The sequence below is a fragment of the Staurois parvus genome, unplaced genomic scaffold (assembly GCF_062004578.1).
Source record: "Staurois parvus isolate SC_StPar_1 unplaced genomic scaffold, SC_StPar_1.0 ptg000548l, whole genome shotgun sequence".
NCBI classification, from domain to species: Eukaryota; Metazoa; Chordata; class Amphibia; order Anura; family Ranidae; genus Staurois; species Staurois parvus.
Genome location: NW_028318344.1, coordinates 5693249 through 5708343, shown reverse-complemented (window position 1 = coordinate 5708343; position 15095 = coordinate 5693249). Strand labels below are relative to the sequence as shown.

Sequence of the window (15095 nt, the reverse complement as noted above, 5' to 3'; positions counted from 1 at the left end):
CCTCAAATTCCTCATGAAGACCCCCTGCCAGGTGACCTTAATGACTACATGAGACACCTTCCCACCCTTGGAAACAAAAGAAATGTTAATGAGCAACTCACACCTAATTATGTCAATACATACTGCTGTCTCTGCTTCTTCTGTGTGTATTTATTTGAAACAGTCTGAAATAGTTAATCATTTACCACTTTTCGGTGCATTCTGGGCATTTGGGAGGTTCTCCTGTGCTTATCTTTAAAAAATGATTCTGAACGCAAACACGGCTAAAAGCGGTATGCAAAAGCGGCAAAATTAATGTTTTTTTAACCTGCGTTTTTCTGCTGTCAATTTCCAGCATTCAGACGTGTTTTCCAAATGTCCCGTGTATGTGAGCCCTAACTGCTCTTTTTGCTTGACAGAATGTTGTCTCAACCCTCTAACTGCCCTTTTTGCTTGACAGAATGTTGTCTCAAGCCTCTAACTGCCCTTTTGCTTGACAGAATGTTGTCTCAACCCTTCACTTTTGCTGATTAAAAACTAAAAGTAGCAGCAGGATCAACAGGTAGTTACAGACTACTTTTTAATGCTAGTGACAGACTGCATCATATGTCAGTTTGATTTTGTCTTTATTACCACTTAAATGTTACCTTCTCTTTGGTTACTTCCTCCTAAATACAGAGTCACTTTAACCTTTGCTAAAATAGTGAAAGGTGGATTCTGCTGGTTAGAAGTAACACGTTCATTCCTTCATCTTTTACATTGGAAGTCACAGATCTCTTCCGGAAAAATCAGGCCAAATTGCCAAGTATGCTATTTTTGGCATGCTAACTACATATAAAAATGTAATAATTATAATACATGCAATAGATTCCAAACTCAGAAATGACCAGGATTCCTGTCATTCAAAAACAGATGGCACACTTGTGTTTCTGTACTACGCAACACAATTAGGGGGAAACAGATTAAAGCAAAATTGTCAATTAAGTGAATTCTTCTGTATCGCTTTGCATTTAACTATTACATAACCTTCCATTCCTATTCATCATCTATTCCTTTAAGGGAAAACTCCTCCTGTTCTGCTTTAATAGACACAGAAAAGTCCCTCCTTTTGAAGGATATGTTCAAGAACTGCCCTCTTTCTATTTCTCTGGCTCCTTAAGATTGCAGTCTCCAGTGTCTGTCTCCACATACACACATTATTCTAGTGTGTGCTGCCTGCCCTACAGTTACCGCAAGTAGCATCTGAGAGGGAGTCACAGCTAACTGCAGCCCTCTCCTCTGTCATTGCTCACTTTCACATTCATCTAAAGAGCTGCCTCTGGCTTTCTCTCTGCCAGGTGTTCACGTTCTAGGCTCGCTGTCTCCATTTGTTGAATCTGGAAATCTCACGCAGGGTCGTAGCACCAAGGAACTGGACAAGATGGCTCAGGTGTGCACTGGCACCGATGTGGAGCAACCTTTTGTCAAGCCTCTCTTCTGTCGCAAAGGAGCCCTAAGGCAAAAACTAGTGCATGAGGTCAAGAGTCACAAGTTTACGGCCAGATTCTTCAAGCAGCCGACCTTCTGCAGCCACTGCACAGATTTCATTTGGTAAGTCCCCCCCTTTTTGTCAACTTTTAAAGCTGGCCATAGGCTGTGCGATTTTTTTCTAGTGGTGTATTGTGATGCTTTGTGAGAATGCGTAAATTGACGGCACTATATAAGTACCTGTGATAAATAAATAAATGTTCTAGCTTTCAGTCGAAAGGGTTGATGGATGAAAAGTCTGCCATAAGAAAAATTTCTTGTCGCCCGTGGCAACCAGTCAGCTTCCAACTCTTTTTGATGCAGTCCAGGTCTCCGTATGAAACAAGGATTCTGGTTGGAATGAGCAGCATAGAATGTTCCCCTCAGCACAGTTTTCATACATCAGACCCCGAGTAAAGGAATCAAAAGAGCATTAATGATCAATAAGACCCTGAGTAAAGGAATGAAAAGAGCATTAATGATCAATCAGACCCTGAGTAAAGGAATGAAAAGAGCATTAATGATCAATAAGACCCTGAGTAAAGGAATAAAAAGAGCATTCATGATCAATAAGACCCTGAGTAAAGGAACAAAAAGAGCATTAATGATCAATAAGACCCTGAGTAAAGGAACGAAAAAAGCAACAATGATCAATCAGACCCTGAGTAAAGGAACAAAAAAAGCAACAATGATCAATCAGACCCTGAGTAAAGGAATGAAAAGAGCAATAATGATCAATCAGACCCTGAGTAAAGGAATGAAAAGAGCAATAATGATCAATCAGACCCTGAGTAAAGGAATGAAAAGAGCAATAATGATCAATCGGACTCTGAGTAAATGAACGAAAAGAGCTATAATGATCAATCGGACCCTGAGTAAAGGAACGAAAAGAGCAATAATGATCAATCAGACCCTGAGTAAAGGAACCAAAAGAGCAATAATGATCAATCAGACCCTGAGTAAAGGAACCAAAAGATCAATAATGATCAATCGGACCCTGAGTAAAGGAACCAAAAGATCAATAATGATCAATCGGACCCTGAGTAAAGGAACAAAAAGATCAATAATGATCAATACGTTTCTGTTTACCGAAGTTCCTTTAAATATGAATTCTTGTTGGCTGCCATAGGTTAGCACACTTTGTTGCTCAAGACCAGTGGTGGCACCGCATTGCATGGATCAGTGCTGTATAATTCAGTTACTAATCTGAATTCCAGATGCCTTCATGCTGTGTTTAAATCAATTTATATAGACATCTAAAAGCTGAAGTGAACCACCCTGAGCAGGAAGAATTGAAATGTACAGTTAAGGATCTGCACAGGAACACAATCTATGGAGAGTTGTCTCTCATCTGTACATTTGGAGAATTTAGAATCAGTTCAAGAGACTATGTCATGAAGTTAAATTCCTGTCTAAGAAGCATTTGATGGAAGCTGCCATCTTCTCCCAGGTTGCTTACTAGTCACCTCAGTTGTAATGATGCCCTACAGGTGTTGCACTGCCCCATATCTATCATGCAGTTTCTGAGCTGGAGACTGCTAGCTTCTTCTAAAGGCTTCTCGGACAGGTGCTTACTTTGATGGCAAGCCCTCTTGAAAGTAGTACGATAGTTAAGTTCCATATAAGCAACATGTTATGTCCCTTGCATGATCTGCACCAGCTTATCTGACGGATAAATGATCCCCTCTTTTATTTGAATTAATGATCCTTTCCTGCGTAGATATCAATATTTCTCTTTCACCTATATACACAGATTATTAGGATTAACATAAGTAGTCCAATCTCAGATCACCTTACATTGTTTTCACAGCACTGAACGAATAAAAGGCGATATCCTGCTATAGTTTATTGTAATTGAATGATCATCATTGCTCCTTGCATTGCATTGTACAGCATGTAAGCTCAATAGACATGTTTCTCAGGATTTAAAAGATAAATTTTACAGCACAGTTGTACAATAATCCCACTGCTGGCATTCTCTGACAGTGCAGTATAGCTGCCGCAAAGTAAAATAAACACGAAGCGTATGCATTATAAATGAGAACTATATGCAAAGCTGAATTGGTATTTACACAGTAGTGATCACTGTGTTTCCGCTTGTATAGCTTTCTTTTATATTAAAGCATTCTGTTTTTTATACAGCTCAAACAGGTTTCCATTTACAAAAGTGGAATTATTCATGCTATGTCAATAGCTTTATTCTGGGTGATGATCCGATCATATATCCAAATGATAACAAAGCACACTAGGTCTGGTCATGCACAGCTTGATATTTGAAAGCAATGCAATTTGTGTATCACCTGCATATAATGGACAGTGCATTAAAGAGATGTTGAACTCAAAATGTAGCTCCATTTAATATAGAATGGGAGCTTGTGCACGTTTATACACTTTCTCATTAGAGATAGTTGACACACGAGGGAGGTGTATTGTAGATCCACACTAATATTTTTATTTATATTCCTGAAATAGGGGATATAAAATCAGTGTGTCAGCAGCTACATTAAGAGCACCCATTTTTCATAGTGCAGTAATATCATAAAATAATGGGAGCATGGTTACAGGTAATGCAGCTTACCTGTTCACCATAACATGCAGATCCTGTGGTTTGAAAGCCATAGCATTTAAAGTTTAATTAAAGTGATTCTGCAGTCATTTTTTTTTTAATAACAGACATGTCATACTTACCTGTTCTGTGCAATGGTATTGCATAGAGCAGCCTTGATCCTCCTCTATTTGGGTCCCCCTACGGTGCTCCTGGCTCCTCCCCCCCACTTAGTGCCCTCATAGCATTCCTCTTGCTATGGGGGCACACGTGCGTGGTCGCTTCCAAACTGGCTCTAGGTGTCCATTGACATACGTTTGGCCCCACCCCCTGCTCCCTCATCACTGGTTGTGATTGACAGCAGCAGGAGCCAATGGCTTCTGCTGCTTTCTGAGTCAATGAGGAGGGTAAGAGCTGAGAAAGGCGCTGCTCTTGTGCACATTGCTGGATTGAGATCAGGCTAAGGTAAACTAGGGGGGAACTGTACGCGGAAGGTTTTTTACCTTAATGCATAGAATGCATTAAGGGAACACAAAATTCTGCCTTTAGAAACAACTTTAATTCACATGACCCTGAATTGGAGTGTCATGGGATCTTCTTTTTGTTTTTAACTTGTAGATTTCAGGCTAATTCCATTATCTCCCCCCCACCCCCACTCTGCTCTAATTTCTTCCTAATTGTTTAAACAAATACTAAACTTTAAGTTTAGCACTGATTTAATTACAAAGTTAAAAAAGCACACCTACAGTAACAGGACAGGTTTGACCAGCAGCCATGGCAAGGATGATGAACTACCTCCTCCCAGCTGTTAGTAGGTGCAGAATGGTAAACCTATTCTACATTATGCATTATCTGCTCCCTATCTGTGGCTGTCCAGGGTTGCCATGGAGTATGCACTGCATGTGCATAGCCAATCAGTTGCTTTTCTAGCAGCTAGAAGGTCGTTGTGCATACACAGTATGTTTTTCGTGTGCTGTGGGCGGATGGGAGAGTGGGCATGTTGGAACATGGTATGACAGCAGTAGCTATCAGAGCAGACATGAAGCCACAAGCTGCTGGTTGCCAGCCATTGATCTATAGTGTGTATTGAGTGGGCACCACCACCCACCACTGCACCCAGGGCAGCTGCCCTCCTGCATACCCCTTGTCAGTCCTCCACCTCAGTTAAGCTGCCCATACACTGGACACAAATTTTGGATGGGTCCTGATGAACTGGCTGAAATTTGCTCAGTAAGTGGCCCGGCTGGCCACCACCCACCCAATATCTTTTGTTTGAAAAATTGAGTGGGGTAGAAATTTTTTGGTCGAACAACAGCTGCATTCGATCAGATAAAAGTACTGTTCAATAATTTTGACAGCTGGCAAACTGGCTGGCAAAATACAATAGCGGCAGCAGGGGATTTGTCCAATTGCTTTGTAGAAAGTGGATGGAGGAATCTGTTGGTTTTTAATGTGTATGGACAACTTTACTAATTATTATCTTCCTTCAAAAAATGTCACACTTGTAAAATATCTATGAAATCCTTTTCCTTTGTACTGTAGAAAATGGAACCATCTCATCCTAGCCCATGTTCCATACAAACTTCAGCTAAAGTAAATTCCAAAGTCACAAAGGGTCCCAGCATTGGTGTTATCCTAGCAGTGACACCATTGAGTTTCTTGAGCCTATAGAACTTGACTCCATTTAATCTACTGAAAGCATCTCTACCAGTAATGATATAATTTAGAGGTTAGGAGAGGAATGCTTAGATAAGAAGAAAAACTGCTGAAATGTCACATAAAATTTCCTATGCAATATCTTCCATGTTTCTTATTCCCCATAGAGATTGATCATCAAGTATGTTTGAAACACAGTTAAGGAGGAAGACTGAAAGCAGGATCTAGTACTTGCATTCATTATAGTGTGAGACATATTTCACGTTTCTTGAAATACCCAAAAGAATTACTGAAAGGTAATTGCCTAGCAGGGGGCAGTGTAAAAGGATTTGATGCACAGGTGATTCTTCATTTCATCACCAATAACTGCCCTTGGTCTCCTGCAACTAATCATGGGTTTTGTAATTAACAGTTATTTCGATCACTATGTGGGTTGCAGAAGTGCAGGTCAGTTGTAGCCGAGTGGTCATTAACATCCATTATGGGTCACTACACTACAGTAGTTGGATTAAATTAATTAGTTTGGAAACTTGTGGTTAATTACAGGGGTCATGGATAACTCTTGATGCAATAGCACAATAAGGAACCAAGTGCATATCAAAGACCAGGTGATGAGTATGCTAATGTACAGATGTTATGAGCAAAATAGAATGCCTTTAGTTTTCAAACACACACTTCTGCATACCACCAGTGCCCCAGATGTGAGGTGATGCTGAAAAAATACAAATCATCTAGCAGTGAAAAAATGCCAATGAATGTAATCATTGTTTGTTAGAATTAGGTTTAACATTCCCAGCTCTGATTCACAATAAACCCAGCAAGGTAGGCTTTCTGCCCATGCAACGTCTGCTTGACATAACCAGGCAATGTTATAAATCTAGGCATTTTCCATTATTGATTTTCCAAGGCTGGAACTCCCCACCAGAGCATTAGATGTATGAATGCCAAGGCATATCGCTCCACAGTCTTCTATTGTGAATAAACAATACAAGTCTATGTGCCTCATAGTTTCAAGGCAGGTATTCAGGGCATGACATTTACGATATAATGAAAGGGTCGGAAATATTAATTAAGTGATGGCCAAGTGTATACTGGAATTTGCTAGAATTAAGTAAAGTTTGCATGTTTTAATGGCATTTTGGGTGTTTTTTTTAATATGTTCTATGAAAGAACATGCTTTGTACTATAAGTTTCAGTTTTTTAAAGTTTCCTTAAACAATTCCACAGTAAAAAGCAATGTGTTGATTGTTGTTAACATGGCAGGATTTAGTAGGGTGCTGGAGTGGGCCATGCCCCCCAAATTTTAGTTGTTTACCCCCAAAGTCAACTGCCCCCCCTCTACCCGTCCGCAGAACCACACTGCAGACAGCTGCACTTTCCCTGTCCTTGCAGCCATATAAATTTACTGCCCAGCTAAATCGGGTCAGCAGCGGACCCAATGAGGCGGGGGAGACTCTCTATAATACTCCACTGTTGTCTAATTAGCTTAAATGCGGATCTTCAATATCTCCCGAGGCAGCCAGAGGTGGTGGGTGGGGCTGAGGCTGCCTTCTCTATTCCTCCCCCAGGCTCCTTCACTCTGGCTGAAGAAGAGGAAAGGGGATGAGTAGACAAAGCAGCCTGGGGAGTTTTCTATCACCATTCATGGGGTAACACCTTGACACTACATAGTGCCCTAAATTTACACTATACCTACCTAATTTGATACTGTACCATCCTAATCCTGATACTATACTGCCCTAATCTGTCACTATACTATCCTAATATGACACTGTACTGCCTTAATTACTATACTGCCCTAATATGAAACTATATTGCCATAATATGTCACTATACTGTTTTAGGATTACACTATACTGCCCTAGAATGACACTATGCTGTACTTCTCTAGCCTGACACTATACTGCTCTAATCTGAGACTATACTGCCCTAATATGACACAATACTGCCCTAGCCTGACACTATACTGTCTTTGCCACAATACTGATCTCAGCTATGCATTGCATTGTGTGGAGAGGTGGAGCTCTTCTGCCTGTTCCCTGTCTGTGTGCAGTGTAGGAAAGGGAGAAGGAGCTCTGCTGAGCGCCTTTCCACCAGTGACCCCTGTCCTCTGCTAAATGCCCAGCCAGAAGTAACCCCTGTCCTCTGTCATGCCAGAAGTGACCCCTGTCCTCTGCCCTGCCAGATTTGCCCCGTCTTTTGCCCTGCTAGAAGTGACCCCTGTCCTCTGCCATGCCAGAAGTTACCCCTGTCCTCTGCCATGCCAGACGTGACCCCTGTCCTTTGCCATGCCAGACGTGACCCCTGTCCTTTGCCATGCCAGACGTGACCCCTGTCCTCTGCCATGCCAGACGTGACCCCTGTCCTCTGCCATGCCAGACGTGACCCCTGTCCTCTGCCATGCCAGACGTGACCCCTGTCCTCTGCCATGCCAGACGTGACCCCTGTCCTCTGCCATGCCAGACGTGACCCCTGTCCTCTGCCATGCCAGACGTGACCCCTGTCCTCTGCCATGCCAGACGTGACCCCTGTCCTCTGCCATGCCAGACGTGACCCCTGTCATCAGCTCTGCCATCCCCTATCCTCAGCTCGGCTGACCCCTGTACACTGCCCCACTTACCCCTGTACTCTGCATTGTTGATTCCTGTACACTGCCCTACAAACTACTGATCCTAACCTCTGCCCTGCTGCCCCATTGTACACTGCCCTGCTGATCTCCCATTGTCTGCTCCCCTGAAACTTTGTACTGAACCCCCACATCAGACAGGCTAGATTCTGCCATGGTTGTTAATAGAGATAAGCTAAAATAGAAAAAATCTGGTTTAATGTAAGCTAAAATATTAGCAGTCTGTGTCCAAGTTAATGTGGTATTGAACCCGAAAAAAAAATATAATATATTTCAGCTTATCAATCCTTAAATGCAGTGGTTGAATTAATTCTCTTGTTTTAGTCTTTTCCACCTTTATTTTCACCTGGTGATCCAGCCAGTAACACACTTCCTGCCATGGTGTGTCCACTCTGGATGGAGGAGTACTGTAGATACCTTTTGGACAGAAGCATTGTCAGTGTGGGGGAGGGTAGTGTTAGATGCAGTAGCAGTTTTAGGTGTATTTTGACTTAAAGTTAAATAAAAGTTAGACTCTAACTCCAGCTATTTTTTTTTATGGGGGGGGGGGGTTAAGATTTCACATAAATGATGCAAAGCTGACCATTGTTAGTTTCTGATTTGTCTCAACCTGCTAAATGCTACTGCTTGGTCTGGTAAAGGAAGTTGAAAATTACCAGACTTACTGGCTTGTTTACCAAGTGAAAATAAAGGAAAAAATGCCTAGCCTCAGATACAAATCTGCTTCATCAAAATATACATAGGAGGCATATCTATAATATTTATCTGAACATACAACATTAATATCGTAATGCAGTACATACTTCAATTAAAAATGCAATTTATGTCACATCATGTAAAGAAATTTGGCATTGTTCACTCCCTTTCCCCAGGTTTTCATAAATATAAAAGATAAACATCAGATTAGTAGAACAATCTACTGACCGATCATATAGATGCATTGCACCTGGTACTGCTCAAACATATCAGACAATTCTTTTTTTCATTAACATTGTAGAACAAAGAAGCATACCTAAATGCTCACAAAGGCAAAATGATGTACACTCTATTGCTGAAAGTATTGGGTCACCCCTACAAATTATTGGATTCAGGTGTACCAATCACCTCCATGGCCATAGGTGTATAAAATCAAGCACCTAGGCATGCAGACTGCTTCTACAAATATTTGTGAAAGAATGGTTTGCTCTCAAAAGTTCAGTGAATTCAAGCATGGTACCATGATAGTTTGTTACCTGTGCAATACGTCCATAGCGAAATTTCCTTGTTACTGAATATTCCACAGTCAACTGTTAGTGGTATTATAACAAAGTGGAAACAACTAGGAACAACAGCAACTCAGCCACAAAGTGGTAGGCCACGTAAAATGACAGAGCGGGATCAGTGCATGCTGAAGCACACAGTGCACAGAAATTGCCAACTGTCTGCAAAGTCAATAGCTAAAGACCTCTAAACTTCATATGGACTTCAGATTAGTACAACAGTGCATAGAGAGCTTCATGGAATGGGTTTCCATGGCCAAGCAACTGCATCCAAGCCTTACATCACCAGGTGCAATTCAAAGCGTCGGATGCAGTGGTGTAAAGCACGCCGCCTATGGACTCTAGAGCACTGGAGACGTGTTCTCTGGAGTGACAAATCACGCTTCTCTGCCTGGTAATCCAATGGATGTGTCTGGGTTTGGTGGTTGCCAGGTGAACGGTACTTGCCTGACTACTTTGTGCCAAGTGTAAAGTTCGTTGGAGGGGGGATTATGGAGTTGTTTTTTAGGGGTTTGGCTGGGCCCCTTAGTTTCAGTGAAAGGAACTCTTAAGGTGTCAGCATACCAACATATTTTGGACAATTTCATGCTCCCAACTTTGTGGGAACAGTTTGGGGATGGCCCCTTTCTGTTCCAACATGACTGCGCACCAGTGCACAAAGAAAGGTCCATAAAGACATGGATGACCTGGTTTGGGGTGGAGGATCTTGAATGGCCTGCACAGAGTCCTGAACTCAACCTGATAGAACACCTTTGGGATGAATTAGATCGGAGACGGTGAGCCATGCCTTCTCATCTGATATCATTGCGTGACCTCACAAATGCGCTTCTGGAAGAATGGTCAAACATTCCCATAGACACACTCCTAAACCTTGTGGACAGCCTGCACAGAAGAGTTGAAGCTGTTATAGCTGCAAAGGGTGGGCCAACTCAATATTGAACCCTGCGGACTAAGAATAGGATTCCATTAAAGTGCATGTGTGTGTGTAAAGACATGCGTCCCAATACTTTTGGCAATATAGTGTATATTAAGTTCAAGGTAAGTATTTGAGCAATGGATCAAAAATGCATCCAGTAGAAGCCCTCATGAACAAATAGTTCATAAATATAATTTTGAGCTGGAAACAATGTTTGAGATGCTCATATACAAAATATAGAGTTATATTTAACCATGTCAATATTGGGCACTTTTTCTCCCTTCCTGCCCTGGCCAATTTGCAGCTTTCAGAGCGCTTGCACTTTGAATGACTATTGCGCAGTCATAGAACACTGTACCCAAACAAAATTTTTATCATTGTGTTCACACAAATAGCTCTTTCTTTTGGTGGTATTTTTTTTAATCCAAACAACCTTTAGTGTCATAAAAGTGCAAGCATTACATGTAGAATAAACAATACGCTGTGCAATACAATGGCAATATGTGGGTACGCAGAGCCATGGATAAAAGAGAACATCATCCAATGGATACAGTTTTATACATGGCATGTAAAACATCCACTGCCTAGCAATTAATTTTCTAGCTAGATACAACAATCTGTAAGCCATAATATAAACTCCAGTTTGAAACAATTCCTGGTCTAGAGCACCCAGTAAGCAGATTAAGGGGTCCTGATGTGTAGACTATTGTGTTGCCAAATAAATAGTTGTAAGACCTCAGTTCAATATCTATTTAATTTTGGGCAGCACCAGATCATATGGATAAAGTGCACAACACACCTTGGGCAGTTAGGGGAGTCTCTTCTTCCCTATTGATGTAGTTTTTCAGGGGTCCTACTGACGTGATGGAGAATGAACTGGAAAATTGGGGGAGTTTGTGAGAGGCTGAGAGAGAGATCACTGGTACAGACTCCAAAGCAGTGTCCCAGATATCATCAGTAATTTCAACAATATCCTGTGCACAAAGGGTTCTACTGCACAAATTAGCATGGTTTTGTACTGTAGCTAATAATTGCAAATAGATGCGGGAGATCATCACCTTTTTATGCGTAGCCTGGGTGATAACTTTAAGAAGTATGGAATCTGTTAGTGTAAGATTAGACTGATAAAATTGCCTATAAGCAAATGCATTGTATTGCGAGTACAATTGAGCAATAAATTTCATGCCTTTCCTTTTCCAATCTTGGAATCCCTCTAGCTTAGCCAGCTCAATGTAATTGCCTAGTTCCCCACTAAGGTACAGCACCAAATACCCTGACACATGAAGAAATGTTTTTAAGGTATGCAATAATCGCTTTAGGAGATCCGCAGTGAGAGATTGGGAAGGAAGGGCCAGTAAGGCCATTTCCAAATGGGAGAGAGCAGAAAGATCATGGTCTGGAAGAGATATTAAACCAGCGACAGGGCTCCTATTGTTCAGTATATCCCACTCTGCTAGCTTCTGAAATTGGGTCGCTAAGAAGTGCATCCTAGGGTCAGGAACTGCTAAGCTCCCAGAGTCCTTGCCATGCTGTAAAGTGGATAGGCCAATCCTGGCTGATCATTTTATCCAGATTAGGGCTCTAAATTGAGTTTCTATACGTTGGAACCATTTTTTAGGGATCCATATGGGGGAGTTGTGAAAAATGTAGAGGAGTTGTGGGGCTCACACCATTTTAATTAAATTCACTCTCCCCACAACCGAGAGGGGGAACTTGTACCAGCTGTTGCATTTCAATTTATGCTTTAGAAGCAGAGGTAAAAGATTTAGTTGTAGTTATTGTCCCTGGTCAGTTGTAACCACCCCCCCCCCCCAAGTATTTAAAAGAGGTAACCATTTGTATCTGCTGAGCACAAGCAGTCAAGGGGTGTTCTACTGGGTCCAAAAGCATCAGGACTGATTTATTCCAGTTAATATTGGAACCCAAGAAAACACCAAATTGGTCAATAGGGGACATAACAGCACTCCGTGGCCTGGAGGTGTCACCTAGGTGCAGGAGGATGTCGTCTGCATATAAGGATATTTTTTCAACTAGGGTTACACTAATGAATCCCACAATCTCAGGGGATCTGCAGACGAGTATTACAAGGGGCTCCACTGCCAGGGTGAATAGAAGGGGTGACAAAGGACACCCCTGCTGTGTCCTTCTTTGCAATTGAAATGGGAACAAAAGATCACCTCCATTGATACACAGTTTGGTTCTGGGGGCAGCATATAAGGTACGCACCCAGTTGATAAATGAGGTCCCAGCCCAAATCTAGACAGCACCTCCCAGAGGTATGCCCACTCCAAGCTGTCAAATACTTTAGAAATGTTTTGTGAAACAATAGCCCTACCCCCAGGATTGTCCATTGGGATTTGTAGACTCAAAAAAGTCTACAGCTATTATTAGCTGATTTTGAGGGGATAAATCCCGATTGGTCTTTATGTATAAGTCTGACAATTACCTTGGCCAATCTAGAGGCAAAAACACAAGCTAGCAGCTTAGTGTATGTGTTTAGAAGAGAGATTGGACAATAAGAGTCTGGGAGTTGCTTATCTTTCCCTGGCTTCAGTAACACTGTGATTATAGCCTCATTCATTGTAGGAGGCAATCTAGCTATGTCTGCTGCATCATCTAATGTTTTAAGTAAGGCTGGGAGGATAATTTCTCCATACGTATTATAGATGGGCAGGCCATCAGAACCCAGGGATTTATTATTGGGAGCCACAGCCAATGCCTCTGATATCTCCTCTATGGCAATGGGGGATCTAGCATTGTTCGGTTCACCTCCAAGATCCTGGCAAAGGGGCATGTATCTATAAATTGCATTAGTTCGGAGGGGGTGGCATTTGTTTTAGGAAAATGGAGGTCCTCATAGAATTGGTGGATAGTATGTATAATATCAGCATGTACCGTGTGAACCACACCATTAGCGCCGCTAATACTGTCTATAGTAGACACCTCTTGCTGCGCTTTCGCCACTAGGGTTAAAAGATGCCCCGTATTCTCCCCCTCTTCAAAATATTTCTGTTGCAGGAAATACCTTTTATTTTCAGCAGTTTGCATAACCACAAAGTTATACAGTGCTTGAGCTTTCAGCCAACATTTATGGTAGGTGGGGCTCGGAACCGCAACCAATCTAATTTCTGTTGGACATCTAATCGTACTAAGTCCTCCCATTCCTTAGGTCTATGCTTAACAGCTGATATTTCCCTAATAATCAGACCTCTTTAAAGTACCCCAGATTACCGCAGTTGGGACAATGCCCTGGTTCTGGTGCAGAAAGTCTGACAATGCCTCTGGAATCAAATCTTTTTCCGTTAAAAAATGCCAGCCCAGGGGCGGACTGACAACTCACGGGGCCCCTGGGGCAATAGGGGATGGGGCCTCTGTGTCCTTGCTCAAACTCAAAAAAGCCTATGAAAAAGGTACCAGGGGCATCTCATGGGGCCCCCTACTGACCCTGGGCCCTCGGGCAGCGCCCGAGTTTCCAAATCGTCAGTCTGCCCCTGTTCCCACCAAAAGGGATTGACCACAAGGCTTTGTGTTTTCAGTGTAACCCGAAAAGGGGCATGACCAGACAAAGTTCTAGGTTCATAGGCAAAGTCTAACACAAACGGCATAATGGCAGAGTTACAGAGTTCCATATCTATACACGATAGCCCATCATGGATGGCAGAGTAGCAGGAGTAACATTTAGTAGTCGGATATTTTTCCCTCCACACATCATGGAGACCTAGTTCAATTTAGCAAGTTAGCAAAGATGGTGGGCAGGGAGGGCAGTGGTCTACCCCTGTTACCTAGAGGTAATGAATCCATTGAGGGGAGTAAATAATTGTTGTAATCCCCCAACGCTAAAAGAGGAGTGTCGGGATATAATGGCATAAATTGTGGGCGTTTGAGGACATCCTCCATCAGAAGGGTGGAGGGATGTATATCGCAGCCACAATGCAATGGAACCCATTCAATTTACACAAAGGAAAACACATATCTGCCCTCCTTGTCTATCTGCTCCTGAATGCAAATAAATTGTATGGTTTTGGAGATAAGGATACTCTTGTTTCAGCTTTTGAAGCAGCCCACAGAACCGGTTTCTGTGTTATTTGATGTGCTGTATGGTTGGGATTGGCCGCTTTTATAAGTAAGTGCAATTACTTTGTTTTAAGCAATAAAGTGCTTTTATGTGGTTTTAAACTGTGGGTCGACATTGTGTTACTTTTTGAGAGCCATTGAGGAGTTCTATTGGATATAAGGATTGCAGCACAGATGATCTTTTGGCAGGAGGGTGGCCAGAACAATCCTAAAGGTGCATGCAGACCATTTGCTTTTTAGCATAGGTCTATATCATCTGGTAAGAGGCTGACCTTTTTTGCACACAGTTGGTGGCACTGGGTGTTTTCGTGAAAAGTTCCATAGCACTGCACGTCTTTTGGAGGACTTTCTGGAGAATGTTTGATTCATTTGGACTCACTTTGACTTCTATTTTTCTAAAGAATGCACAGTAATAAGTTATCTTTATTGTGTATATTAGATGCTAGTCATTATTCACTTACATTATAGCTTGTATTTTTATTAACGCCACACTATTACTTTTTTATACTGTTTGTTTGGGCTTAGTATCACAAG

At 42.0% G+C, this 15095-nt stretch overlaps 1 protein-coding gene across 2 annotated transcripts in view; it reads left to right on the top strand.

The window, feature by feature from the left end:
- Window positions 1-1116: 1116 nt before the first annotated feature.
- The window catches only part of PRKCG (protein kinase C gamma), a 470455-nt gene continuing 456476 nt past the window's right edge, over window positions 1117-15095 (top strand). Inside the window, exon 1 of one of the 2 annotated variants that reach the window (XM_089690977.1) lies at window positions 1117-1569. In XM_089690977.1, coding sequence (XP_089547103.1) covers window positions 1400-1569 — 170 coding nt within the window. In that variant the 5' untranslated portion in view covers window positions 1117-1399. The remainder of the gene's footprint in view (window positions 1570-15095) is intronic. The other variant, XM_089690976.1, reaches the window with a different exon arrangement.